At 37.8% G+C, this 26,961-nt stretch overlaps 1 protein-coding gene across 2 annotated transcripts in view; it reads left to right on the forward strand.

Moving 5' to 3' along the window:
• LRRC7 (leucine rich repeat containing 7) overlaps positions 1–26,961 on the forward strand; it is a 615,708-nt gene that overhangs the window by 449,329 nt on the left and 139,418 nt on the right. The window contains exons 9-10 of one of the 2 annotated variants that reach the window (XM_069565050.1): positions 15,084–15,158; positions 21,234–21,378. In XM_069565050.1, the coding sequence (XP_069421151.1) occupies positions 15,084–15,158; positions 21,234–21,378 (220 nt within the window). Of the gene's footprint in view, positions 1–15,083; positions 15,159–18,853; positions 19,265–21,233; positions 21,379–26,961 lie in introns of those variants that run through there. The other variant, XM_069564900.1, reaches the window with a different exon arrangement.

Consider the following 26,961-nt stretch of genomic DNA (forward strand, 5'->3'; position numbering starts at 1 on the left):
ACTTTTTCTAAAGTGTCTCTGTGAAGAAAAGCAAACAAATGGAAAATAGATGGAAGAGACCACGGAGGCAATGAAAATAGTATTTTTTTTAAACGATGAGACAAACTAAAGCATGTTTGAATGCTGCTGGAAGTTGCCTAGTAGAGACAGAAAAATTCATGTTGTATAGGGGGAAAAAAAAGATTACTCTAGGCCTGAAGTAAAGTTGCTCAGTCTTGTCCGACTCTTTGCAACCCCCTGGACTGTAGCCTACCAGGCTCCATCCATGAGATTTTCCAGGCAAGAATACTGGAGTGGGTTGCCATTTTCTTCTGCAGAGGATCTTCCCGACCCAGGGATCGAACCCAGGTCTCCTGCATTGCAGGCAGACGCTTTACCGTCTGAGCCAATCCCTGCAAAGATGAAAACAAAAAGTGGAAGAGATATATAATCTAGAGCTCACACGCACAAAGGAAGTCACAAATTTGGAAGAGCCAGAGGTGCTTAGTGAAAGAAAACTCCAGAAATGACTACAGAGCACAGACACATATTATGCTAAACCCAAAGTAAATGTATCCCCAACTTAACTCCAACTAAACCCAAGCCCAACTGTGCCACATCACACCCTAGGAAGTATGATGGAGGGGAAATCTGTGTATCAAATGACAGGAATCTTAGCTAATTGTTTCTAAAATATATTCCTCTGCAAATTTTTCTAACTACGTGTGTGGGAGGCCTGAAGCAAAAGCTTCATTGCCTTTGGAATAAATCCACCTCAGATCACGCGTTTGCTTGTTCATTAGTTTCAGAGAACAACAGGGTATTATGAGCTGGGGTATGGGAAGGATATAAGATTGAAGAACTATGAAATAGTTTCAGAGAGGTGAAAAGTAACTTCTCAGTGAAAAGAAATAGGGTCACCTGTCAATATGTGGTCGACATTTCATGTACTTGTCATGAAGTTAAAGTAAAGCTGATCAAACAAAGTGATTTTCTCCAACTAATCTTGGTACAGTAGCAGAAAAAGCAGAAAGTTGGATGCAATGAACATTAAGTTCATTTAGCTAAACATGACAAAAGGAAAGAGGACATATTTGCCAAGTGATGTTAGCGAGAAGAAACTGTTTATAATGATGGAACATTTATCATGAATCTCAGCATGATAAGGAAACATAGACAAATAATGGTTAAATTTATAACATCAGTGATCTATCAATTACTGCTGTTAGGGAGTTCTAGGGTGTTGGAATAAGTGAACTAGAAGCATAGAAAGTTGTTGTTGTTCAGTCACTAAGTCATGTCCGACTCTGTGTAACCACATGGACTATAGCACACCAGGCTTTCCTGTGCTCCACCATCTCCCAGATGTTACTAAAATGCATGTCCATTGAGTCAGTGATGCCATCCAACCACCTCATCCTCTGTTGTCCCCTTCTTCTTCTGCCTTCAATCTTTCCCAACATCAGGGTCTTTTCCAATGAGTTGGCTCTTCACATCAGGTGACCAAAGTATTGGAGTTTCAGTTTCAGCATCAGTCCTTCCAGTGAATATTCAGGGTTGATTTCCTTTAGGATTAACTGGTTTGATTTCCCTGCTGACCAAGGGACTCTTAAGAGTCTTCTCCAAAACCACAGCTCAAAAGCATCAATTCTTTGGAGCTAAGCTTTCTTTATGATCCAACTCTCACATCCATACATGACTGTTGGAGAAACCAAAGCTTTGAATTTATGGACTTTTGCTGGCAAAGTGATGTCTCTGCATTTTAATATGCAGTCTAGGTTTCTCATAGCTTTTCTTCCAAGGAACAAGCATCTTTTAATTTCATGGCTGCAGTCATCATCCACAGTGATTTTGGAGCCCAAGAAAATAAAATCTGCCACTGTTTCCATTTTTCCCCATCTATTTTCCATGAAGTAACGGGATCAGATCCCATGATCTTAGTTTTTGAATGTTGAGTTTTAAGCAAGCTTTTTCACTGTCCTCTTTCACCTTCATCAACAGGCTCCTCAGTTCCTCTTTGCTTTCTGCCATTAGGGTGGTATCATCTGCATATCTAAGGTTGTTGATATTTCTCCCCTGTTGATATTTCTCCAAGCAATCTTGATTCCTACTTGTGATTCATCCAGCCTGGCATTTTGCTTGATGTACTCTGCATGTAAGTTAAGTAAGCAGGGTGATAATATACAGCCTTGATATACTCCTTTCTGAAGTACTACCTTGCACAGATTACCATGAAAGGAATTGGAGACGCAGAGGTGAACAAAATTCAATTCCGTGCTTCAAAGAGTTCACACTGTAATTTACAAAGAGCTACAGTAGGCTTACCAACATTGAAGGAAGGACTTAAACCAGTCAGGGATCAGGTGAACAGGCTTAAAGAACATTTGTAAAGACCAGTTGCAAACTAAAGCTTGATACCTTTGAGAACAGCAAAGAGTTGACTTTTCCTTGAGGCTCACTTTAACTCAGGGTACTGTGAAAGAAAAGCCTGAGAAGTAAGCAAGGGTCAGATGAGAGTCATTTTGTCTGATACAGTCAAGGTATGCGGGCCTTGCAAAAGGCGACGCAGTGAAATGGCCTACTGGCTGCACTGTAGATAGAGAATGGAGGAAGTCTTTTGGAGAAAGAAAGCAAGAAAATCAATTTGAATTATGAGACAAGAATGCATTTTATTCAGTTTTCACTCTTAAATTTAGACTTAGACAAGGTCATTAACGTTTGCAATCTAGGTAACGGGTAGTGCATTAAATTGGAAGTCCTGAAGCCAGAATTGTTTACCATGCCCAGATGTTAACATTTTGTAGGACCCAGCCTAGTAAACATGAAACATCAGAATGTTATCTTCATGAGGACTTGGTTGTTTTGTCTACTACTCTTTCTCCAGTGCTAGGCTCTTAATAGACTCTTAATGAACATTTTCTGAGTAAAATTATTAAGTTAAACTATTACATTAATTTATTAAATTAAATTATCAAACAAGTCTGTCTTAAGCATCTAATCTCCTTTGGCACCTTCGTTCTAAAGCCAAGTAGTTGAAAACCATACCTTTTCTCTGGAATACTCATCTCCTTTTGAACCTTATTTATCACATCTTACTTCAAGATTATGCTCTTGCCTTCCCTGTATATTAGTCATTTAATTCTGGACACAGTAATTTGCTTTTTTATATCCAAATTTCCTTGTCTATAAATAGGAATAAGAGCTAACACTAACTGAGCATTGAGCCCTAACACTTAGAACCAGGCACTGTTCTATGCATTTGAAGTGTTTTATCAGAACTATTCCTCATTATCACAACTATTCCTCATTATCACCCTATGTGGGGAGTACTACTGTTTTCTACCTATTGCAGAAGAGGAACATGAGCAAATATTTGAAAGCAAGTAAGTGACAAAGCCTGGATCTGGACTCTGTCTAGCTCCTGAAACCACGTTCTTAATCATTCTGCTTATTGCCTGTCCAATGATAGTACCACCTGTACAATAATAATTGTGAAGATTCAAGGAGAATAATCTATGTAAACACATTTTTAAAAGTGCCTTACTGTCCCAAGTGATCAATAGAAATGAGCTTTTGTCGTTGTTATTGTTTTGTTCTTTTTTATTTATACCTTCTCGGGGAGCTAAGTGTTCCTTTGAGGGAAGAGTCACTATCTCCTAAAGGAAATTAGATTATTTCATTTTAGACAGATCGAATAGGAAAAAATCACTCCTGTGTAATGCTTACTTACATCCACTTTCCTGCAACTTTCCTCATGGATTCTAGTTCTGATCTGGGGATAGAGGATAAACCCAGCCCCTCTTCCTTATAATAATCCTCAAAGATGGGAATCTTTAACACCTATATCTTCAGTCCAACAGTTTGAGGCATTTTCACCATTTCTCCTATGGAATGGTTTCCAGATATTCTGAATAAATTCTGCTTTGTTGAAGACACTTAATGTTTAGTAACTTAGAGGGGAACAACCAACATATGTTGCATTTGGAACAAGACATTGACAAAGAAGATGGAGAAACAATCCTGTAACAGTCTGTATTGTAATCCCAGAGACCTTAATAAAATGTCTTCTTTTCATAGCGTAGATAACATTTCTTGAGTGAGTGTATTTATAAACAAATGAATTAATGAATCTCCTAATATTTCAGATTATTCTGGAAACTAATTCAGTGATTTAATGGATTGTCTCCCTCTCAACATCATGTCATCTGTGGATTACTTCCTGCGTGCCATTAATGTATTGATTTGAATATTTAAATGAATGTATTACACCCCTATATTTGGTATAATATTCCTAATAGTTTATGGCTGAAATGTTTTAATTAATTATAAATTAATCTTATTTTCTCAGCCATGCATTTTTATTATTGTTGTTAAGAATGCTTATTTATTCATCCAATAATTTCTAAAATATAAAAATATTTTCTACATGTTACCTAACTGTAGTAGTTACATTGAAACCAAAACTTTAAAATTTTTGAATGTATTAGTAGAAGTGGCATCTGAAATAAAATTGAGAAACGTGAAACTAACATAAACTGGAAATATGCTCAACCATATGGAGCTAATCTTTTTATCTCCAAAGAAATTAACTGAAGAAGTTAAACGGTCTAAAGGCATGTTCGACAGAACTACTGAGAGAATGAACAAGCATCAAGAGCTGAACAATTTCAGTTATTCAGTTTTGTGTATCAGAAAGAGTTTCAACAGTACATCATAGAATTCATAAATAAAAGATTTCCCAGTTGTGAGAACTATAGAGCTGGTAATAAGCTAAAGCGAAAGTGTTAGTTGCTCAGTTATGTCTATCTCTTTGCAACCCCATGGACTGTAGCCCTCCAGGCTCCTTTATCCATGGAATTCTCCAGGCAAGAATACTGGAGTGGGTAGCCATTCCATTCTCGAGGGTATCTTCCTGACCCAGGGATTGAACCAGGATCTCCTACATTGCAGGCAGATTCTTTACCATCTGAGCCACCAGGGAAGCTTAAGTGTGTTGTGAAATTAAAAAATGAAGGAAAATGAGGGAAAGTTTGTTAAAATGCAGTCATATTTCCTTGGAGGGGCATGTGTGTACAGTTGTGTCCAACTTTTTGCAACCCCACGACTACCCAGGGAGCAGGTTGCCATACTGGACTGGGTTGCCATTTCCATCTTCAGGGATATTCCCACCCCAGGGATCCTGCATTGGCAGGTGGATTCTTAATTACTTGAGCTGCCTGGGAAGCCCTGCTTCCTTGGCAGATTGCAAGCTCTAACATTATCAAGCAAAAATGATAAAGTAAAAAGTAAATAAATAATACTTTGAAATATTGATCTCAAAATTTAGAAAGGATGTAATAACAGATAATGAAATGTCATAATTGGATCACTTTGGTTAAAGAACATAATTTTTTAATTTGCATTGGATATTTTACATGTATTAATTTGAGAAATCACTTTCTTGTGTATTATCAGCATTTTGAACCAGGTTCCATGTTGACTTCCAGTTCTGCATTATTTCTGAGAATAACAATTTTTTGTTACTACAGTGTCTACTAGATAATCTCAATAATTTTAAGACATTTCAAATGCAAAGTGCTTTTTTAAGTTTTAGAGTTCCCTAGTTTAATTTTGACAAAATTAGATAAATGTCAGATGTTATATTTTTCAGTGAACATTTCTCTTAGCCTTATTGGAAGAAAACATTTAATAGAGGTATAAATAAATATAATCAAACTCTATTATCCAAATTAGTGGAATAAAAGTAACACCTGTAGTCAAATAAAGAGAACAGAGTAAACTGCATATACACGACAGGAGTTTTTGGAATCTGTTGTAGTAATGGAAACCGTATGTTAAAACTGATGTAACCATTTTCTTAGATCACTTCAACTAATAAAAATAAGATTATTTAATACTATAGTGGTGTAGGTAAGTATAAATGTAAGACAAGACACTGAAATGTTCCCTAATTCTTTTATTAAATTAATGCCTATATCACAAAGAGTCAGACATGACTTAGCAACTGAACAACAACAATATACTATAGGATTTGGAAAACACAGAAAAAATTCCTATGAAGAAAAAAATAATTATGATTTTATCATATTTTTTCTAGTGTTTTAAAAAATGAAAGCAAATATAAAAACTTCAAAGTAACAAATAACTGCCAACTGAAAAGAACAATTGTTAACCATTTTTTGTATCTGAGTTAGATTTGGGGGGGGAAGGAAATAAAACAATGTAGACCAAGAAGCTGGAATTAAGATTGATGGGAGAAATATCAAAAACCTCAAGTATGCAGATGACACCCCTCTTACGGCAGAAAGTAAAGAAGAACTAAAAAACCTCCTGATGAGGGTGAAGGAGGAGAATGAAAAAGCTGACTTAAAACTCAACATTCAGAAAACTCAGATCATGGCATCTGGTCTCATCACTTCATGGCAAATAAATGGGGAAACAGTGGCAGACTTTATTTTTGGGGGCTCCAAAATCACAGCAGACGGTGACTGCAGCCATGAAATTAAAAGATACTTACTCCTTGGAAGGAAAGTTATAACCAACCTAGATGGCATATTAAAAAGCAGAGACATTACTTTGCCAACAAAGGTTCATCTAGTCAAGGCTATGGTTTTTCCAGTAGTCATGTATGGATGTGAGAGTTGAACTATAAGGAAAGCTGAGCCCCAAAGAATTGATGCTTTTGAACTGTGGTGTTGGAGACAACTCTTGAGAGTCCCTTGGACTGCAAGGAGATCCAAGCAGTCCATCCTAAAGGAAAGACTGATGCTGAAGCTGAAACTCCAATACATGGCCACCTGATGTGAAGAACTGACTTATTGGAAAAGACCCTGATGCTGGGAGAGATTGAAGGCAGAAGGAGAAAGGGAAGACAGAGGATGAGATGGTTGGATGGCATCACTGATTCAATGGACATGAGTTTGAGTAAACTCCAGGAGTTTGTGATAGACAGGGAGGCCTGGCATGCTGCAGTACATGGCATCACAGAGTCGGACATGACTGAGCAATTGAACTGAACTAAACTGATCCTATTACTTCATGGGAAATAGGGGAAAAAGTGGAAACAGTGAACGATTTCATTTTCTTGGGCTACAAAATCACTGTGGATGGTGGCTGCAGCCACAAAATGCTTGCTCCTTGGAAAAAAGGAAAAAATGCTTGCTCCTTGGAAGACAACCTGTGATCAATCTAAACAACGAGTTAAAAAGAGACATTACTTTGCCAACAAAGGTCCATATAGTATAAGCTATGGTTTTTTCAGTAGTCATGCATGGATGTAGCAGTTGGCCCATAAAGAATGCTGAGTGTTGAAGAATTGATGCTTTTGAATTGTGGTGCTAGAGAAGACTCTTGAAAGTCCTTCAGACAGCAAAGAATTCAAACCAGTCAATCCTAAAGGAAATCAACCCTGAATATTCATTGGAAAGACTGATGTTGAAGCTAAATTTCCAATACTTTGGCCACCTGAAGTTAGCTAAATCTCCAATACTTTGGCCACCTGAAGGTTCTTTTGCCAAGAACCAATCATTGGAAAAGACCTTGATGCTGGGAAAGATTGAGGGCAGGAGGAGAAGGGACAACAGTGGTGAGATTGTTGGATGGCATCACTGACTCAATGGACATCAGTTCAGTTCAGTTCAGTTCAGTCTCTCAGTAGTGTCCAACTCTTTGCGATCTCATGGACTGCAGCTCGCCAGGCCTCCCTGTCCATCACTGACTCCTGGACATGAGTTTGAGTAAACTTTGGAAGATAGTGAAGGACAGAGAAGCCTGACATACTGCAGTCAATGGGGTCACAGAGTCAGACATGACTGAGTGACTGAAAAACAACACCAGACCCAAGTAAAAGTCTCCGTCCTAGTCCTACTCCAATTCCAGGACAATTACTATTTTTAGTTTTGTGTGCATCTATTCTATATATTACTATTTTTATTGTATGTATATATATTTATAAATATGTAACACTTTAAAATCTATGCAGATTTGTGTTATACAAATTTTCCATACTTGCTTTTTCATTCAATGTTATTTTCAAGGTCTATCTTACATAAAAATATAGATAATTCATTCTCATTGTTGTACACTGAACCAACTTATGATTTTACATAATTTGGTTATCTCTTTTCTTATGCTGTTGTTTATTTAAAGTGTGACTAAGTTTTTAATATTATTAATTATCCTATAATAAAATTTTTCTGCAATAAGTTTTTCCTATGTGTCAGATAATTTTAGTATAACTGCCCCAAAACCAAAGTGAACATTTTGATAACATGAGATACATATTTGAAAATGTTTTCCTAAAATACTACACTAAGTTATAATCATTAAAGGAGTTATATGAGTGTCCAGTGCACAACACCTTCATGAGCATGAAGTATGCCAAGCCATTCTTCAGTTAATTCACTCATTTTTAATGGAAACAATTGATTTTGAGAATGAAATCAAATGGTATGAATAAAAGGCAATTTGTGTGTTAGGTTGGGTGAAAGCCATTTAGTTTAGTACCAAGATCCATTTCAAAACTGTCTATTGATTATGAGATATCATTGCATCTTTATGTTGTTTCAGCAAGGCTATGTATTGATCTGCTAAATATACTTGGTCTCTTCTTATATCAGGAAGTTGTTGAGATTTCCTCTGTGACACATTTTATATAACATCCAATAATGAAAACATTATCTATTTTTTAGAAATCCAGCATATGCTTTACTTCCTTTATTGGGCATTTGTGATCACCAGTGTTCATTATTTCAGTTTTAAGCTGTAACATGATGTCATCTTTGGAGCCAGGAGATCTGAGTTATGATCCCAGCTGCAGTTACACAACCCTTATCCACCTATTCTTATTTTCCCCAGAAAATGATATTTAGAGTATTCATCTGTAAAGTAGGACTACTGTTACCCTATTATGTTATTAAGTTAATTAAATGGAACTTTTGAAATAAAGTAGAAATATAGGTTAGCATCAGAAATCCCTCTCCAAGTTGTCTTAGATGCCTAGAGTCCCCAGAATAACCCAGCATGAGAGATATTTTAGAGGTATTGTTGGTCAATTTTATCTGACATTTTACCTAATGGTGGCTCAGATGGTAAAGAATCCACCTGCAATGCAGGAGATCCGGGTTCCATCCCCAGGTTGGGAAGAACCTATAGGAGAAGGGAATGACTACCCACGCCAGTATTCTTGCCTGGGAAATACCATGGGCAGAGGAACATGGCAGGCTACAGTCCATGGGTTGCAAAGAGTCTGACATGACTGAGCAGCTAACACTTTCACTTTCACCTTACCTGACACAGCCAAGGGAGCAAGCAATGTAGTTCGCCAAAGGTTACCCGGATCCTTAGAGATCATGTGAGGTCTTATGTTTCCACAGCATTCTCCCTTGCCCACACATACCAACGTGTCATAATACCCAGGGTTACGGCTTGAATTTTGTCATTGCCTGAAACAATTTCAGCAATCTTGACCTCCTAACTTCTGCTCTCTCATTCTAATTTTTTATCCTTTTACTTCTCCCAGTCCTTCACTCCTGCTACATTCTGTCTGGCCTCGTGGGAACCTGAAATCCCTTATTCTGTGTTTTCCTAGATTGTCAGTCTCCCACCTGGCTCCCCCAAAAGTTAAAATAACAGTGATCATTGATAAAGCTCTTTGGATTCCCCTCAGTTTCTTCTTTGATTCCCCTCAGACAATTCCAATATGAACCATTCTCATCTAGTATCTTCCTGTCAGCTTTCTTTTTTGCCTCAGCTTCCTCAATTTCTTCCTAGCTCCTCAATTTCTCTCCTCTCATCTCACCCAGACTTTACAAAGAATATTCTATCTGTGCTGTCCCCATTTATTTGCCTATTATTTATCTTCAACCCACTGTAATATAGTTATCTCATGAAATTACTATCACTAAGTTTACCAGTATGTAACTATTTCCAAAACTGAGTTCCCATTTTCATCTTTTATTTTACCGGACACCTCCCCAGTGTATGATACTCTTCTTCACTTCCTTATTTTAATACAACTCTGTTCATTGGACTTTAATAAGCCCTTACTCTCCTGGACTCCATTTCTTCTTACCTTCTTCTGTATTTTGCTCTTCTTTTACTGACCCTTTCTAGATGGACCCCAACAAGGGTCCTCCTGCCTGGTGTCCTTCCAGCCAATAGAACAAGACTGAGTTCAGCTCAGGAGCAAAGGAAAGTTTTATTCTTTGATCAGGAAATGAGGTGGAGCTCACACTCTAGCGCACGCGCTCTAGAGGGCACAGATGTGCTACTTTAGGCTCCATATCACAGTGCCAGATGCAATGTCCCTGCACATGCCCCAAGATGAGGTGTTCAACATAATTGGTACAGCCATTTTACACTAGAAAACTCTGTTCTGAAGTGCTTGGGGTAAGGCTTCTGTGGGTGGCACCCTATGAGAAGTGTAACAAGATGAAGTTCAAAGAGAAAAAGGGTTCTATTTTATTACCCAGATCCTACTTTTATTTCTTGGAGATTTTTAGTGGGCTTTGCCAGTGATACTTCCAGTTTTCAACTGTCAAATGTTAGTATCCACAGTGTTCCTTCCTCAGTCGCCTGTACCTCTGATTCTCTTCACATTCCCCATAGGGAGCTCATCCACAAGAGTTCTATTTCCACAAAATACCTAAGTTGAACATCTTTAGCTCAGACTCATCCCGTAAGTTTCAGATTTTAATAGCCAACTGATTTCTGGACGTGTCCATCTGTGTCTCACAGAAGCCTAAAGCTAATCATGATCAAAACTGAATTAAGTGCTCTGTGACAACCTAGAGGGGTGGGAGATTGGAGGGAGGTTCCAGAGGGAAAAGTGGGAAGGAGATACAAAAAAAGGGATCTATGTGTACCTGTGACTGATTTGTGTTGATGTGTGGCAGAAACCAATACAGTATTATAAAGCAATTACCTTCCAATTAAAAATAAATAAATTTTTAAAAACGCATCCAATCCCTTTCATAAACCTACTCCTACCTCCATATTCTGCACCCCCATAGTTGTCAGTACCATATGCTGTGTAACTGGGGGACATGCATCTCCTAAAGGTCTCCTGAATCCAACTTCTCTTTATTTCTCATTATTTATTACTAGTCCTAATAAACTTTTCTGGCTTCTTCTTTTCATTTTTCAAAAAGGAAGTTGGCGCTAGTGGTAAAGAACCTGCCTGCCAATGTGGAAGATATCAGACATGGGTTTGATCCCTGGGTCAGGAAGATCCCCTGGAGGAGGGCATGGCAACCCACTCCAGTATTCTTGCCTGGAGAATCCATGGACAGAGGAGCCTGTTGGGCTATTGGCCATAGGGTTGCACAGAGTCAGACACTACTGAAGTGACTTAGCATGCGTGCAGAGTGATAAGGATAAAATACCACTTCCTCTTAGAAATCCTTTAGTGATCCTCCTTGACACATAAGATACATTCCTATCTCCTTAACAAAACGTGAGGCCTTGACAGACCCTACCCTCTTTTGTTAGCCTCATTTTCTGCTGCTTACACTAGTTACTCCATATTAAACTTGACAATTCAGTAAAGCAAACTGCTTATGGTTCCCCTGCATACATCATGCTGTTTCTCACCTCTCTGATTCTGGTTAAAATATGCTTCCTCTCCTCTCCTTTCTTCTCACCAGTTCCTTCTCATCTCAGCTTCAGGAATCCATGTCTGGTTTCCCTTGATACTATAGCATTATAGACCCCTCCTTCTTTGTATTCCCATAATGTCACGTAATTGCTCTTTATATGTTTGCTCAAGAAATAGACTATGCGTGGGCTTATTCCTTGAAGGCAGAGATCATAGCACACATTTTGACTCTAGTGAAGTACCTGGACTTAGAAGCTGTGTAAAAAACACTTTTAAAATTAAGGGATAACTAAATCATGAAAGTACTATATCTTCATTCTTGTCATTCTTTATTTCATAGGGTGTCACTGTGTGGCAGGGGCAGTTGTTGTTGTTTAGTCACTAAATTGTGTCTGACTCTTTTTAGTAGTCACCCAATATTCCTTGAATTCCTCCCACATTCCCCAGCCTTCCCTAAACTTAGGTCCAGGCTGTATAAACAGTTCTAGACAATGAGCTATAAGAAGAAGTGATTCAGTGTCACTTCCAGCCTGAGATCTGTAAGGGCAGTGGCTAGTTTCCATACTCTCTCCCTGCTTTGACTCTTCTGAAAGTCTTGGTTTGCTGGTAACACAAGACTGGTTGGTGGGGGGCAGAAACCCACAGTGAACATGAAATAAGAGTAAGTAACCCTGTTTGTTAAGCCACTGAGATTTCAGGATTAATTTGTTACCACAGCACAGATAGACTTCCTGAATAATGCTCATTGTTTCAAATTTATACACTAGCCTCTGTCTTATTCCATAAACTTGTGTTGAGCTGGAGAAGGCAATGGCACCCCACTCCAGCACTCTTGCCTGGAAAATCCCATGGATGGAGGAGCCTGGTGGGCCGCAGTCCATGGGGTCGCTAAGAGTCAGACACGGCTGAGCAACTTACACTTTTCACTTTCATGCATTGGAGAAGGAAATGGCAACCCACTCCAGTGTTCTTGCCTGGAGAATCCCAGGGACGGAGGAGCCTCATGGGCTGCCGTCTATGGGGTCGCACAGAGTCGGACACGACTAAAGCGACTTAGCAGCAGCAGCTTAGCAGTGTTGAGCTAAGGTATGCAACTTTTTCTCTTCCCCTAAAGTCTGCATGATGCCTGAGCTTAGAAATATTATGCCATATGACTGATACAGAGACAGAGTTTTCCAATAGAGTAGTTCACTCCCTGTTCCCCATGAGCTAAGCAATAGTGGGAATATTTTCCTATACAAAAATCCGCCCCCGACCTTCCTCACATAGTCCTAACTATTTTCCAAGTTGAAACTTTAGATTTTGATCCTTGTTACAAATGAAACTTCTCTCAGGAATAGCACCATATTCCATCGCATTTGCAGGCTAAAGGCATCAGAAACTTATCTCCAAAGTAGTCCAGAAGTCTCTGAAGTGTATTGTACTGACCCATAATTATCAATAGTCCAGAGTAACATTGATACCATTCCATTCTTTTCCACTGAATATCCCATCAAATATACTAGCTTTCCTCATTAGGTCTCAAATTTTACTGAACTGTGGTTGTATCTTATTTCAGTGATAATTTTTTTAGTTGGAGACCAAAAAAAAAAAAAAATCTGACTTAAGGTGATGGCTCAGACGGTAAAGAATCTTCCCGCAATGCAGGAGACCAGGGATTGATCCCTGGGTCAGGAAAATCCCCTGGAGAAGGGAATGACAACCCTCGCCAGCATTCTTGCCTGGAGAACTCCATGGACAAAGGAGCTTGGCAGGCTGTTGTCCATGGAGTCACAAAGAGTCGGACACAACTGAGTGACTAACAACAAGGTGTGGCTTAATTCTAAGCTTAAATGATGCCATCAGGATCCATCTTTTAATTCAAACAGGCTCTCCTTCTTACCTCATGCCTGAAGCCCCCAGAACTGTACCCTTCCAGCTTCAAATCCAGCAGACAAGAGCAAGAGTCTTTTCCCCAAGTCCCAGTCAGAGACGTCTTCCCTGGTGGCTCAGTGGTAAAGAATCCCCCCGTCAATTCAGGAGACGGTGGTTCAATTCCTGGGTCAGGGAGATCCCCAGGAAAAGGAAATGGCAACCCTCCAGTATTCTCACCTGGAGAATTTCATGGACAGAGCAGTCTGGCGGACTATAGTCCTTGGGATTGCAAGAGAGTCGGATACAGCTTAGCGACTAAACAAGAACAAAACCCAGTCAGAGAACCATTGCTTCTTATCTGCTCTGAGTGGATCCTCGAGCCAAACCCTGAGGGCAGGTGAATATAAGGCAGTAATTAGTTTTGGCCATTGTCAATTCCCTGGAGTGGTTAAAAAAAGAAAAAAAAGGAATCAACTTCAAAGGAAGCAGGTGGCCTTTCCCTGGAGTGGTTAAAAAAAGAAAAAAGGAATCAACTTCAAAGGAAGCAGGTGGCCTTAGAGTGGGAGCAGGGGAGATAGTTTCTGGAAAGAAATCAGGAAGAGGTCATCATAAATCAAGAAATGATGCTGTCAGCAATAGCAGCTGACCCTCTGAATAGTCTGCTTCCCAGGAGACAGAATTTAGAGACAGCTTCTAATTTTGAAATTAAAGTATCTATTATGCACAGTATGTTACCTCTTGATCATATTCTCTTTTTTTCTCTGAACTTCTCTACATTATTCTTTTCTCCCATATGATGCCTTGTGATTTTGTTATTTATATACATTTATTTCCCCAATTAGCTCCTCAGCTACTTCAAGGCAGGGACTAGCTTTGAATAACTGTGGATCCTGCATTGTATGTTTTGCATAGTAGGCCTCCCCATTATTCAACAAATAATTTTTTATTAAGTAAATGAAAAGATAAGAAATGAGTGGGTCTTATACTATTATTGTGTGTGTGTGTGTGTTCCTTCACTCACTTGTGTCAAACTCCTTGCAACCCCATGGACTATAGCTCACCAGGCTCCTCTGTCCATGAAATTTCCAGGCAAGAATACTGGCGTGGGTTGCCACTTCCTTCTCCACGGGCTCTTCCTGACTCAGGGTGTCTCCTGCCTTGGCAGGCAGATTCTTTACTATTGTACGACTTGGGAAGCTCCTGTACTATTATTACATCATGGAGCAGAGGGTGTTTGTGTGTATGGTGTTATGATAAAAAACTGCTATTTACCAAGTACCATGGCAAACAAAGAGGATCTGAGGACCCAGGGATTAAAAACTGGGTATTACTCTGCCCTTCAAAAAATTATACTCTAGTGAAGAAGACAGAGATTGATAAATACTGCAGAGAATAGTTATTGCATGTTAAGGGAGAGTAATAGATTCTACCTTTTATTATTCTTATTCTAATGGTTTCCACATCAATTATAGGTTGGCTACCTCAGGGAATACCAGTTTTGCTAGAAGAGATCTGTTAAACTTGTAATTTCTTAGAGGATTAACACTGGATTCCCAAATAAAAGTTTCAGATCCAGTAAATTACGTCTTATACTGTGATAAGAAAAGACTAATGTAGTTTTCTTCTCCTTTCTCTTTTCTCCCTACTTCCCCAGCCTGAAGTTCTGGATCAAATACAAAATTTAAGGGAGCTGTGGATGGATAATAATGCATTGCAAGTGCTACCTGGGGTATGTAAGTTTTTATTATGCCATGTCGTCTAGCATCTACATTGTATATTAACTGTAACTGATAATGGTTAATCTTACATCTTAAACCTCAGCATTTTCATTTCAAAGTTAAACATTTGATAATAATATTCCATCAAGTGTTTTTCACTAGTTTTTTAATACTGAGTGTTATGAGTGTTATGTGTGTTATAGGTGAGTAAAATGAGTATGTAACGTATGAAAGATTTTTCTTATACTCTTAGAAGTACATTTCATCTCTTTCTGTACTAACTGTTTTTCAAATCTGAACAAAGTTATATTGTTATATGAAAAAAATGCTATACATAATACCAAGCCTCAGTTTTACAAAATCATTTTTTTTCTTATCAGTAATTAGATAATGGTTTCTGCTCATATTGTTTGAGCTCTTCCACAAGATAAAAACTCTCTCAGTTCAGGTGATTTCCAGTAGACCTATTTGATTTTTTGAAAAACACAAAGAACATAACTTGTTAAAAATAGGAAGTTAGAGTCAAATTATCTCTCTAACAGAAAATTCAGTAATATCTCCTGAATCATAGGTGGACTAATCAACTCACTGAGTGTGACCATTCATTTTCCATCCAGTGAAAGAATGGCTTTCCATATAACACTGTTTCTTGCCACTCATGACACGTGCACTCAAGTATAAGCATGTACATACATACACAGGGCTTCCCAAGTGGCTCAATGGTAAAGACTCCTCCTGCAATGCCAGAGACATGGGTTCAGTCCCTGGGTTGGGAAGATCCCCTGGAGGAGAAAATGACAACCCACTCCAGTATTCTTGCCTGGAAAATCCCATGGACAGAGGAGTCTGGTGAGCTACGGTCCATGGGGTCACAAAAGAGTTGGACACAACTTAGCAACTAAACAACACACAAAAAAAAAAACAACTAGAAGGCTCTCAGTAGTGAAAACCACTCTAAATTCCTTGCGTGGGGTTAAGTAGCCAGGGCAGTTGGTTGTGGAATAATTCTTCAGCCACTGAGATTTCAATGTGTGCTCCTAAAGCCAGACTTGATTCTTTGTTTGAACTGACATTAAACATTTCTTAAAATGATTGCAAAAGCAAGAAGAGGAAGCTATTCTCTTTTGAATAAGCATGGGACCACATAAAGAAGAAAATCTGACAAAAGATTAGGGAAAATATACTTTCTTCTCTCACCAAAAAATACATTTCTACTATCCTCACAAATACAAAACAGAAAAGCATGCATATTTTCTGTTTATTGATTTATTAAAAACCATATACAAATATACCTCTATGAATTAGAAACCATGCTTATGTGAGAATTACAAAAATAATATATTCAATGACCTTGAGCATATTTGTTTGAGAGGTTTGCATATAACAGAAGAGATGAATCTATATTCTACTACACATAGCAGAGACTGATATGTGCCATATTCAAGGTGTATATCAGTTCAGTTCAGTCGCTCGGTCATGTCCCACTCTCTGCGACCCCATGGACTACAGCACACCAGGCTTCCCTGTCAATCACCAACTCCCGGAACCTACTCAAACTCATGTCCATCATGTTAGTGGAAATCAGAATGCATGTCTAGTGGGAAAAGTTTATACCTGCAGTGTATTTATTTATTCAAAACTACTTACATAGCATTTATCAGGGGCTACGCACTATCTAGATATTTTACAAGTGACTCACTAAATTCTCAGAGCAACCCTGTGAAGCAGAATTTATTACCAAGCCCATGTTATAGATGCGGAAACTGAAACAGAAAGAGTAAGTAACTGGGCCAAGGTCACACAGTCAGTAAATGGTGGACCTGTGATTCAAACCAGCTTCAGAGGCTCATGCTCACTATGGTGCTCCAAATGCTGTTGCTATGGGAATCAGTAGAAGGTATGAATGAGAATTGGGCTTATCCTACTTTTCACACTTATTCTGTTCCCAAAATCCAACCTTGCAGGTGAATTCCATGGTGGTCGTTTAGTCACTAAGTCGTGTCCAACTCTTGCGATCCCATGGACTGTAGCCCACCAGGCTCCTCTGTCCATGGGATTCTCCATGCAAGAATACTGGAATGGGTTGCCATTTCCTTCTCAAGGGGATTTTCCTGACCCAGGAGTCGAACCCGGATCTCCTGGATTGCATGCAGATGATTTTCCGACTGAATTATGAGGGAAGCCTGAAGAATTGCATAGTCGATGTATTATTTAATGTATTATTTAAATGTAAAGATAGTGATTCAGTTGTCTGTAAAACAGACGGTGCTGTCTAATTTGCCTGTTACAAAGTATTTTTTTCTTATATGCTGCCATCTTCAAGTGGGTTTCTTGCTTTACTTAGTACACTTGAACTCCATATTTTGTGACACTCCTTATGGGAATACTTACGGGATACTCCTATACCTCCTGCCCTTAAACAGGTGTGGTTTTTGATGCCTAAGGCTGGCAAAGAGCTGTTAGACATCGGGCCTTGAAAGTTTAAGCTTGAATACAGTCTTCAGCCCATGTCTATGAGTTTCACAGAAGGATTAATTCTAAATATTTAGAGTCACAAGATACAGGAGAAAAAAGCACATTCCTTTTGTTTTTAGTTCACATACCATAATACATTAAGCTAATATATTTTTAAATACTTTTAGAAGCCTGGATTATCACTTAGCCACTTTACTTTTCACAAATCAGAGAAGCAAATAAATAATGATCAAAAATTTGTTTGCTACGAAGCTCTGTCTTAAAACCATCACTCTAATATCAGTCAATAAAAATATAATTGAACAGCAAACTCCAATATCTCCTTTTGCTTGTAGTGGCTTCCCCTTTTTTAATTTGTTGCCCTATGCTCATCTGTAGATCCCTCATTGTCCGGATGTTGGAGTAACATTTAATATCCTCAAGAACTCTGAGTCATTGGGCTACAAAGGCCTTTATCACCCCAGGCTATTATTGCCTTTATAAGGTGCTTCAAAGTGAGGATTTAGAAAGACTCAAAAATAAACATTGAAGTGTTATTTTGCTTCCAAAAAAGATGTTTAGAAACTTCACACAAACATATTGAGTTGTGCTACAGATAGCAATTTAGGAAGCTTCAAAGAGAAAAGAAATTTTCTCATGATAAAGGAACAAAAAAAAAAAAGAAATCCTCATACACACACACATACAAACCTAAACACATGTATTATTCTTTGTGTGCTCATCAGAAGAGATGAGCTAAGTTAGCATAATAGTTCCTTGGGGTGGACAGCTCTAAGAAGTGTGACAGTGTTTTTCCAAGTGACGTATTTCTAGGCATGAGAAGAAACTCAGCCCTCTGGCCTGATTCATCCAGAGCACCCAGTTCCTAGCCTAGCAACGATTCACCTACCCTGACTGTGTTCACACTCTCTGCCTACAAAGGAAGAGCAGGGCTAGAGATATGAGCTGGATTAATAAGCAATTTAGAGGTCAGGACCTGCTAATCTAATTAATAGGCTTTACAGTCTATAATCTGATAAAATTGAGTTTGAAATTTTAGTTCCACTCCTTATTAACAGAGCAATGTTGGAATGTTACTTGTGGTGGATCTTGCCATGTGTCATCCTCCTGGAATGAAGAGCTTATTCTATTCCCTCAACCTCTGGGAATACTGCTTGCAACTCTCCACCCTCTTCAGGACTTTCCTCAGCTGAAGAGAACTTTCTCATGTAGGGTTATAACTGTATTCCAGGAGACCACCAATTCAGTGATCAATCAGTGCAAGAGTATGAAGCTCTGGCCCCTTCACTGCTACTCAAGACAACTGCAGTACTACTTGAAGAGTCAGCTGAGTAATTCCTCAGAACCTTCACCTGCCCAGTCCTTCTTCCTTCCTTCCTTCTTTCTTTTCACTGGTATTAATCCCAAGAATCTCTCTCAAAAATTTCTCTTTGTCTCCATTTCTCAGGGAACCCAATGTGTGATATTACTTAACCTCTAAGCTTTAGTGTGTGTTAAAGTGCAGATTCCAATTCAGTGGGTCTGGAGTGGATCTCGATCCCACATTTCTGACAAGCTCCCAGGTGGTGCTGATACGGCTGCTGTGTAAAACACATTCTGAGCAACAAGAACATAAAGTATTGCATCAAGTAATATGTATAAGGTACTTAGCACAGTGCCAAGTATGTGCTTGTGCAATTAATTTGTTGATGTAGTGTTTATGTGCTTATACTCTGTCAAATAAGTAGAGACAGTATAGCGAAGTGTTATAGGTAGACAAACAAGCAGATGAATCATTGAACACAGATATGTGTGGGACATTTATTTGCAAAACATGCCCTTAAAGAAAAGGAAAATGAATTTCGTCTTGCCCTAAGTCCCATAATTCACGTCCAAGCTAAATAACCATTGTTCATCCCTTGCCCACCATATGGTCTGATTCCACTCCTGTCCTCAAATATCAGTTATTAATCCAGTCATTCCACTTCTAAATTTTTCTTGAGCCATCCCCACTTCACCCTCACTTCTGCTGCCTTCATTCAAGTCCTTTTCATCTCGTTAGCTAAACAGCTTCCAGATCCTTCTGATCCTTTCAGTTCTACTCTAACTCTAGTCATAAATCTTCCCTTCACATTTCCCTGAGATTAATATCTCAAAATGCATATCTAATAATGTTATTCACCATCTTAAAAGCCTTGAATAGCTCTCCTTGCCAATAAGATAGAATTCAAATAACCTTCACATGAAAGGTAAGGCGTTTTAACAGGTGACTTCTAAGGCTTAACTTCATCACTATATTCAGTAACTTTGAATTTCCCACTCTTCCTCAAATATACTGCACTATTCTCTGCACTATTCTCTGCACTATTCTCTCTTCCAGGTACAAGTTCTCTTTTTCTGGACAAGCAGTGCCTTCCTGGCAATTTGTGGCCTTGTGTGTCTATGGCATTCTCTACAGGCTTTTTTAATTCCACATATCATAGGGCTTTATAATTATTTGTTTATTGGGCAGTTTCTTTCACTGTATGAGCACCTTAAAGATAAAGACTTTGTCTATATCATGACAAGTCTCTCCCCATACTTAGCTAAGATATTCATGATTGTTCTCCAGTATATAATACAAACTCTGGTATGTAGTAGATCCTCAAAAAGGACTGTTGAATAAACAAAATATTGATTCTGCTTAGTAGGGTAAAGTTCAAATCTTGATTTAATACCTTTCTCATGCATTTGAAATTGTAAGCATCATTATATCAACAGAAGTTGTTTGGGTAACAACTTTCTCTTCCATCCTTCCTTTTTTTTTTCTATATTCATTTAAGTCTTTGGCAACTTTGAGATCGTTGTTGTTATCTTTTAACATATCTATGTTGCAAGATATATTCCCATATTATAAAGTTCATCTATTTGAAGTATACAGTTCAATGGTTTTTAGCATACTCACAAAATTGAACAAATATCACCACAATCTAATTTTAGAACATTTCCATTACCACTGACAGAAGCCCTGAAAGCCATTAGCAGTTATTTCCTTCCCCCTGATCTCCCAGCCTCTAGCGACCCTAGTCTACTTTCTGATTCCATAGATTTACCTATTCTGGACAATTCATATAAGTAAAATCTTACAATAGGTGATCTCTTGTGACTGGCATCTTTCACTGCATTTGTTTCAAGGTTCACCCATTTTGTAGCATGCATTGGTACTTTATTGCTTTTTATTGCCAAATAATGTTCCAGCTTATAGATATATCACATTCTGTTTATCTATTCATCAGTTTATGGACATTTGGGTTGTTTCCACATTTTGAATGTTGTAAATAACACTGCTTTGAATATTTGTGTTTCTGTGTGGACAAATGTTTCATTCTTAAGCATGTACCTAGGGATTGATAGGTCATATGGAAATTCTGTTTAACATTTTGAGGAATGGCCAAACTGTTTTCCAAAGTGGCTGCATAATTTTACATTCCTACTAGAAATGTATGAGGGTTACAGTTTCTCCACATTCTCACCAATACTTATTATTGTTGCATTTGCTTTTGAAATGAATTTTACAGTGTTGTGGTTTTTACAACTTTAAAATATTTCCTGAAAGTTTCTGACTAACCCTGAGTTTACTCAATGTCATCAAGTCTATAGGGAAGTTAAAGATGTTGGTATACCTGGATATGTCAAAAAACAGAATAGAAACTGTTGACATGGATATTTCTGGATGTGAAGCCCTGGAGGACCTCTTACTATCATCCAATATGTTGCAACAGTTGCCTGACTCTATAGGTGAGAACATAATATTTTGTTATCAATGTTTATATCAAATATACTGTTTTCATTTTTAGCAGTAGAGTTTGTTTGCAGATATAGGGAATATACTGTTAGCCTGATATTAATAAATTAGCATAATCATTATCCAATATGAAAAATTATTTCACCAATATTTTAGGATGAAATAGTAACTCTAGCTGTCAAAATACTCTCCTATTAAAATGATCTTACTAAACTGACATACTTTAAATAATTGTAGATCTACTAAGTCTCAAAGTGTTATTAAAAGGAGTATTCATCTTAGATTTAAGTACTTGAATGACTATGTGTATCTTCTTTTGTCACTATAGAATCACCAGTACATGGGCTTCCTTGGTGGCTCAGATGGTAAAGAATCTGCCTGCAATGCAGGAGAGCCTGGTTTGATCCCTGGGTTGGCAAGAGCCCCTGGTAAAAGGAATGGCTACCCACTCCAGTATTCTTGCCTAGAGAATCCCATGTCCAGAGGAGGCTGGCAGGATACAGTCCATAGGGTCCTAAAGAGTCAGATATGACTGAGCAAATAACACTTTCTATCCACAGTGTTGCTCTATTCCACTTTAATTTTATTGTAACCTTGCTCTATTTTAAGAAAAACAAGATAAATATATAAATATAAATATATCTTCATAGTTCTGTCATTTAAAAATGACATCTCATCTTTTGCATGCTGTCAAGAGTCATAAGAGCAGAAATTTGTCTGTTAATAAATATTAATTACTCAATCCTTTTTTTGTCATAAATTTTATCTGAGTAGCAATGAAAGAGTCTAAATAATGAGTAAACTTTTATATCTTACTCTTATTATTTATGAGGGGACACAGATAGGAGAGGAATCATCAAACTACTTAATTTTGGAATATAGTTTTAACACTCCTTGAATTAGATTATCATATGTTCTGGAACATATTAATGCTTCTGAAAACTGAATCACAAGCCAAAATTTTTCTCCAATTTTTGTTGCTTCCATTTTCACTATTCTTTTAGGTTAATAGAGAATACTACTTTTAACAGAATGGATTAGTTTTTCCTTCTTTGTAGATTTAATGATTTTTTATATAGTTATATATTTTTGTAACAGTGTTCTTTCAGCTTACTCCTCTGTAAGACTTATCTTAAGCTTAATTAAACACTTCCACATTTTCAGGCTCTTTCTGTGAAAATTCTGACCCCATAAGTATGTAATAAGCCCTGTGTTCTGCATCCTTATTAATTATCTTAGATGAAACTTGTGATCAGATAAGCTTAGAAAGTACTATTTTATGTTGTAGAAAGTAAGGAAATATAATGGTGTAAAAGAGCATCCTCTGATGAAGATGCTAGAGATGATCATCTGGTCAAGATAGCAATCTGGTCAAAATACATTTCTTACTCTCCTTACTCAAAAACCGCTCCATATCTTCAAAAGCATAATGAGAATTAAAAAGCTATTTATATTAGAAGAACATAATTTTCTTCATTACTTTCTTCTCCATACAAAGAATTATGGGTAGTATATGGTGAGTACTCCTTAAGTATTGAGTCAATAACATAATTTAGCTCTGCTTAAAGGGAATGAGCATATACGTGGAACTGAGATATAATGGAAACACAGTAATGCCTACAGACATGATGGCATCCAGACCATAAATTCTCATCCTGAGTAGTTTAAAAAAAAAAAAAAAAAAACCTTAAGCATAACAGGAGAATACGAATTTACAGGGATTGAGGAAGGAAAAGCTTTTCTGCTAAGAGAGACTGAAGAACCTAGAGCTAGGGTGAAAGGAGAGAACAGATACAGATTCAACACTGAAAATTACAGCACTTTACCAGCTGCTGTGGACTGAATTTGCAATATCCGGGTTGAATGAGAGCACTAAGTTGCTAATTTAAGACTTGTTTCTAAACCCCAGAAACTTGAGTGTCAGGTGGAAGTAACCAGTGTCAGACATGGAGGAGTGAACATAGGTAAGATAATATTCACTGACACAAATGGGCATGAAAACAAATACTTTAAAGGAAAACTAATGTTAAAACAACTCAAACAATAGAAATTTTACCCCCAAGGGAAACCAAAGTTATCAAGCAAGTTAAAAAATTACTTTAAGTGTGTGTAGATTCTCAAATAAATAAAAAGAAGAACAATATTTATAAAAACAATAACTTATGAAACACGAATGATGACTAAGAACAGGTGGTTATAAACAAAAAAAGAACCAATTAGAAATTCTGGAAATGAAAAGGTCACATAGTGAAATAAAAGATGATGTAACTATTTCTTTAAAATATCCTCTGTTAAGAAAGTGGACTAGGGAGTTAGCCTTCTGGTCTGGGGAAAATAGCCTGTACAGATGATAGAAAATACCAGATTAGATGCTTGGCTGGCATTAAGCAGACCAGCACAGGCAAGTTGTATTATGTATTTAATATCTTCCTTTAGAATCTGTGCATGTGTGTGTGCTAAGTCGCTTCAGTCATGTCCGACTCTTTGCGACCCCATGGACTGTAGCCCACCAGGTTGCTCTGTCCATGGGATACTCCAGGCAAGAATACTGGAGTGGATTTCCATGCCTTCTTCCAGGGGATCTTCCCAATCCAGGGATCAAACCCACATCTCTCTGTCTCCTGCTTTGACAAATGGGTTCTTTACCACTAGCGCCACCTGGAAAGCTGAGCAATCCTCAAATTAAGAAGGTAACTTTGACAGTAGCTTCCTGCTGGAAGTATCTTTGGACCCTATTGACCTTTTAGGGAAAATTACATTTATTCATCTGCAGAGTTGCCAGAGTACCTGATTGTATATGTAGAAAGGCTGGCTTTCCTTGAAAAATTTCCTTCTTGGTCAAGAAAAATACCTGGGAACTCTGTTCAAAGGTCCTAAAATAATTTATTGATTCTGATTGGATGGTAAATTACACCTTATCTTCTCTATTTGAACCTGAGTTGTCTATTGGACTACCAACATTTAAATGAATAAAAGACAAGAACTGTCATAGTATTATTAATAATAAAAGGAAATAGGAACGAAAAATCTTCAGTTCCTTTATACCTATTTTAGCTGTGGGGTAGTTGAATGGAGTTATATATTCAACAAACAACCCTGTATGCTGAGTCTCTTTCAGTGTGCTAGTTCCAGGGAAAATGAAGAGGACTTTATGTTTTCTAGGTAGAGCTTTAATAATCAGCTTCTTTGGACAGCAGAGAAACTCAATAAAGGAGAATATATATATATATATATATATATACACGTACATATACATATATATATATTTACTTTCCAAAATAATTTATCTTATTCACTTAGTGGTTAAAGACACAAGTTTTGCAGTCAAGCTGCTTGAATTCAGAGTCCAGCTTTTCTACCTTATTAGCTGTGTGACCTTATGCAAGCTACTTAATCTCTCTGTGCCTCAGTTTTATCATCTTTTAAATGGGGAAGTAATAGTACCTGCATCGGGGAATTATTTTGAGAAATAATGGATTAATATATGTAAAATTGCTTAGAACAGAACTTAGTATACAGTAAATGTTCAATCAATGTTAGGTACTATGATAATATAATAATTATTATAATCTTAGATTTGATGAGTACATAGCAACTTGGCTTTCAAAAATTCTAAATATAGTGTAAATGTCATATAAATATTAGCTATTTGATAACAAATTATATTAATGTTTATTATACTGCTGCTTATTGTATATTTATATGAAAGTAGCCAGAATCATAGTAAAAAAACTTCCTTTTCCTTTCTCTTCAGTATATCTGAATTGGGAATACAAGATAAAGAGGTAGAAATAGTATAAAATACCTTTGGTTCCTGAGGGTAGAAGACAGTCCAAACAGATATATCAATAGCTAGACAGTAAAGGAATTATCTGTCAGAGGAAGTCATGAGTAACAGAGCTGAGGTTGATGGCCTATTTCTATTCCAAGAACAACCAGACTACTACAGAAGTTCTGGAATCTGTCCAGAGAGCACACCCTTGTATGGAATGTGTGAATGACAAAGTAGCCATACCACAAATGAATGATGATCCCTTTAGCTCACATATGTGGAACAAAGGAGGGAGCCCTCACTTGCTTTAGCATTTAAAGTTGTAGAAAGAAAATGAAGTCGCTCAGTCATGTCTGACTCTTTGCAACCCCATGGACTGTAGCCTACTAGGCTCCTCCGTCCATGGGATTTTCCAGGCAAGAGTACTGGAGTGGGTTGCCAAAAGTTGTAGAAACTTCTGTCAAAGATCCATTATTTTAAAAAAAAAAATCTGTTGTATCAATCTTTTGACCTTAATTCCTATCCTGCCTCAAGATTTTCACACCACTACTTCAGACCTGGGGACTGTGATTCTCTTAAAGACTGTTTGGCAACCTGGCTTCAAGGTGTTTGCACAGCCTTCTGTAATCCAACGCAAAACTTCTCATAACCCAGCCAAGTGATGTGGAAACCGTTAGCCCTCCTCTGACTCCACCTGTGGGCAGGGACAGTAGTTTGATCACAACTACAGCTCATAAAGAATTTAGTTGTAATTCATGGTCCTGTGTTTTCTTTTCACAATTGATGAGCAAGCTCAAGAGTTCTTTTATATTTCCAAGGTTGATGGTTTTTTACATATACAGTAGAGAAGCTAAAATGATTCAGTCACCCTTTGAGCATAGATGAATAGGCAGTGGGTGTTCAAATTTCAGAGATAAATAACCCCAGTGAGAATCGTCCTCTTTCCCAGGTGACTGTTTTCAGCTGTGTATCATAAGGGCACAAGCTGATGTATTAATCTCCAAATATTTTAGGTATTTTCTCACAGCAGTCTGATAGTGATGACATTTCTCTTCACTAGAGATTCTGCGTGCTTTGATAGGCTATGTAATTGAGCATACTGAAACTTCAAATGCAACAACAGCTTTATTTCTGACTTCTTGTCAGTTACTTTTTGCCTTTAAGCTATGCTGAAAATACTTGAGGTGGGTAGGTATGAGCTGTAACAGCACTTCTCAGAGCATGTTTGTGAAACACCACTGTACAAGATATTCTGCATACACACAGAAGTTCCACAATAACTTTAGAGTCACCCTGCTACATTAGTATATTAAAAGTTCCTTAACATTTTTCATTAAAAAAAATATGGTTGATTTTGTTTAATTTAGCATTTCCCAAATCCCATGGACGGAGGAGCCTGGTAGGCTGTAGTCCATGGGGTCGCTAGGAGTCGGACACGACTGAGCGGCTTCACTTTCACTTTTCACTTTAATGCACTGGAGAAGGAAATGGCAACCCACTCCAGTGTTCTTGCCTGGAGAATCCCAGGGATGGGGGAGCCTGGTTGGCTGCGATCTATGGGGTTGCACAGAGTCGGACACAACTGAAGCGACTTAGCAGCAGCAGCAGCAGCAGAAACACATTTGACCAAGGAACCTGCTATATCTGTCAGAACAAGTTTTCTGCAAAACATATGTAGAGCCAAAATCAGCCACTGTTAATGCTTTGTCTTGGATTTTGGCTATTTAGGCCATAGTGATACTCTGGGTTCTGTTATGGCTGGGTAAAGGAAGCTGTTCTTCTATTACTCTGCAGTATTTGCTCA

The sequence above is a fragment of the Ovis canadensis genome, chromosome 1 (assembly GCF_042477335.2).
Source record: "Ovis canadensis isolate MfBH-ARS-UI-01 breed Bighorn chromosome 1, ARS-UI_OviCan_v2, whole genome shotgun sequence".
Lineage (NCBI taxonomy): Eukaryota > Metazoa > Chordata > Mammalia > Artiodactyla > Bovidae > Ovis > Ovis canadensis.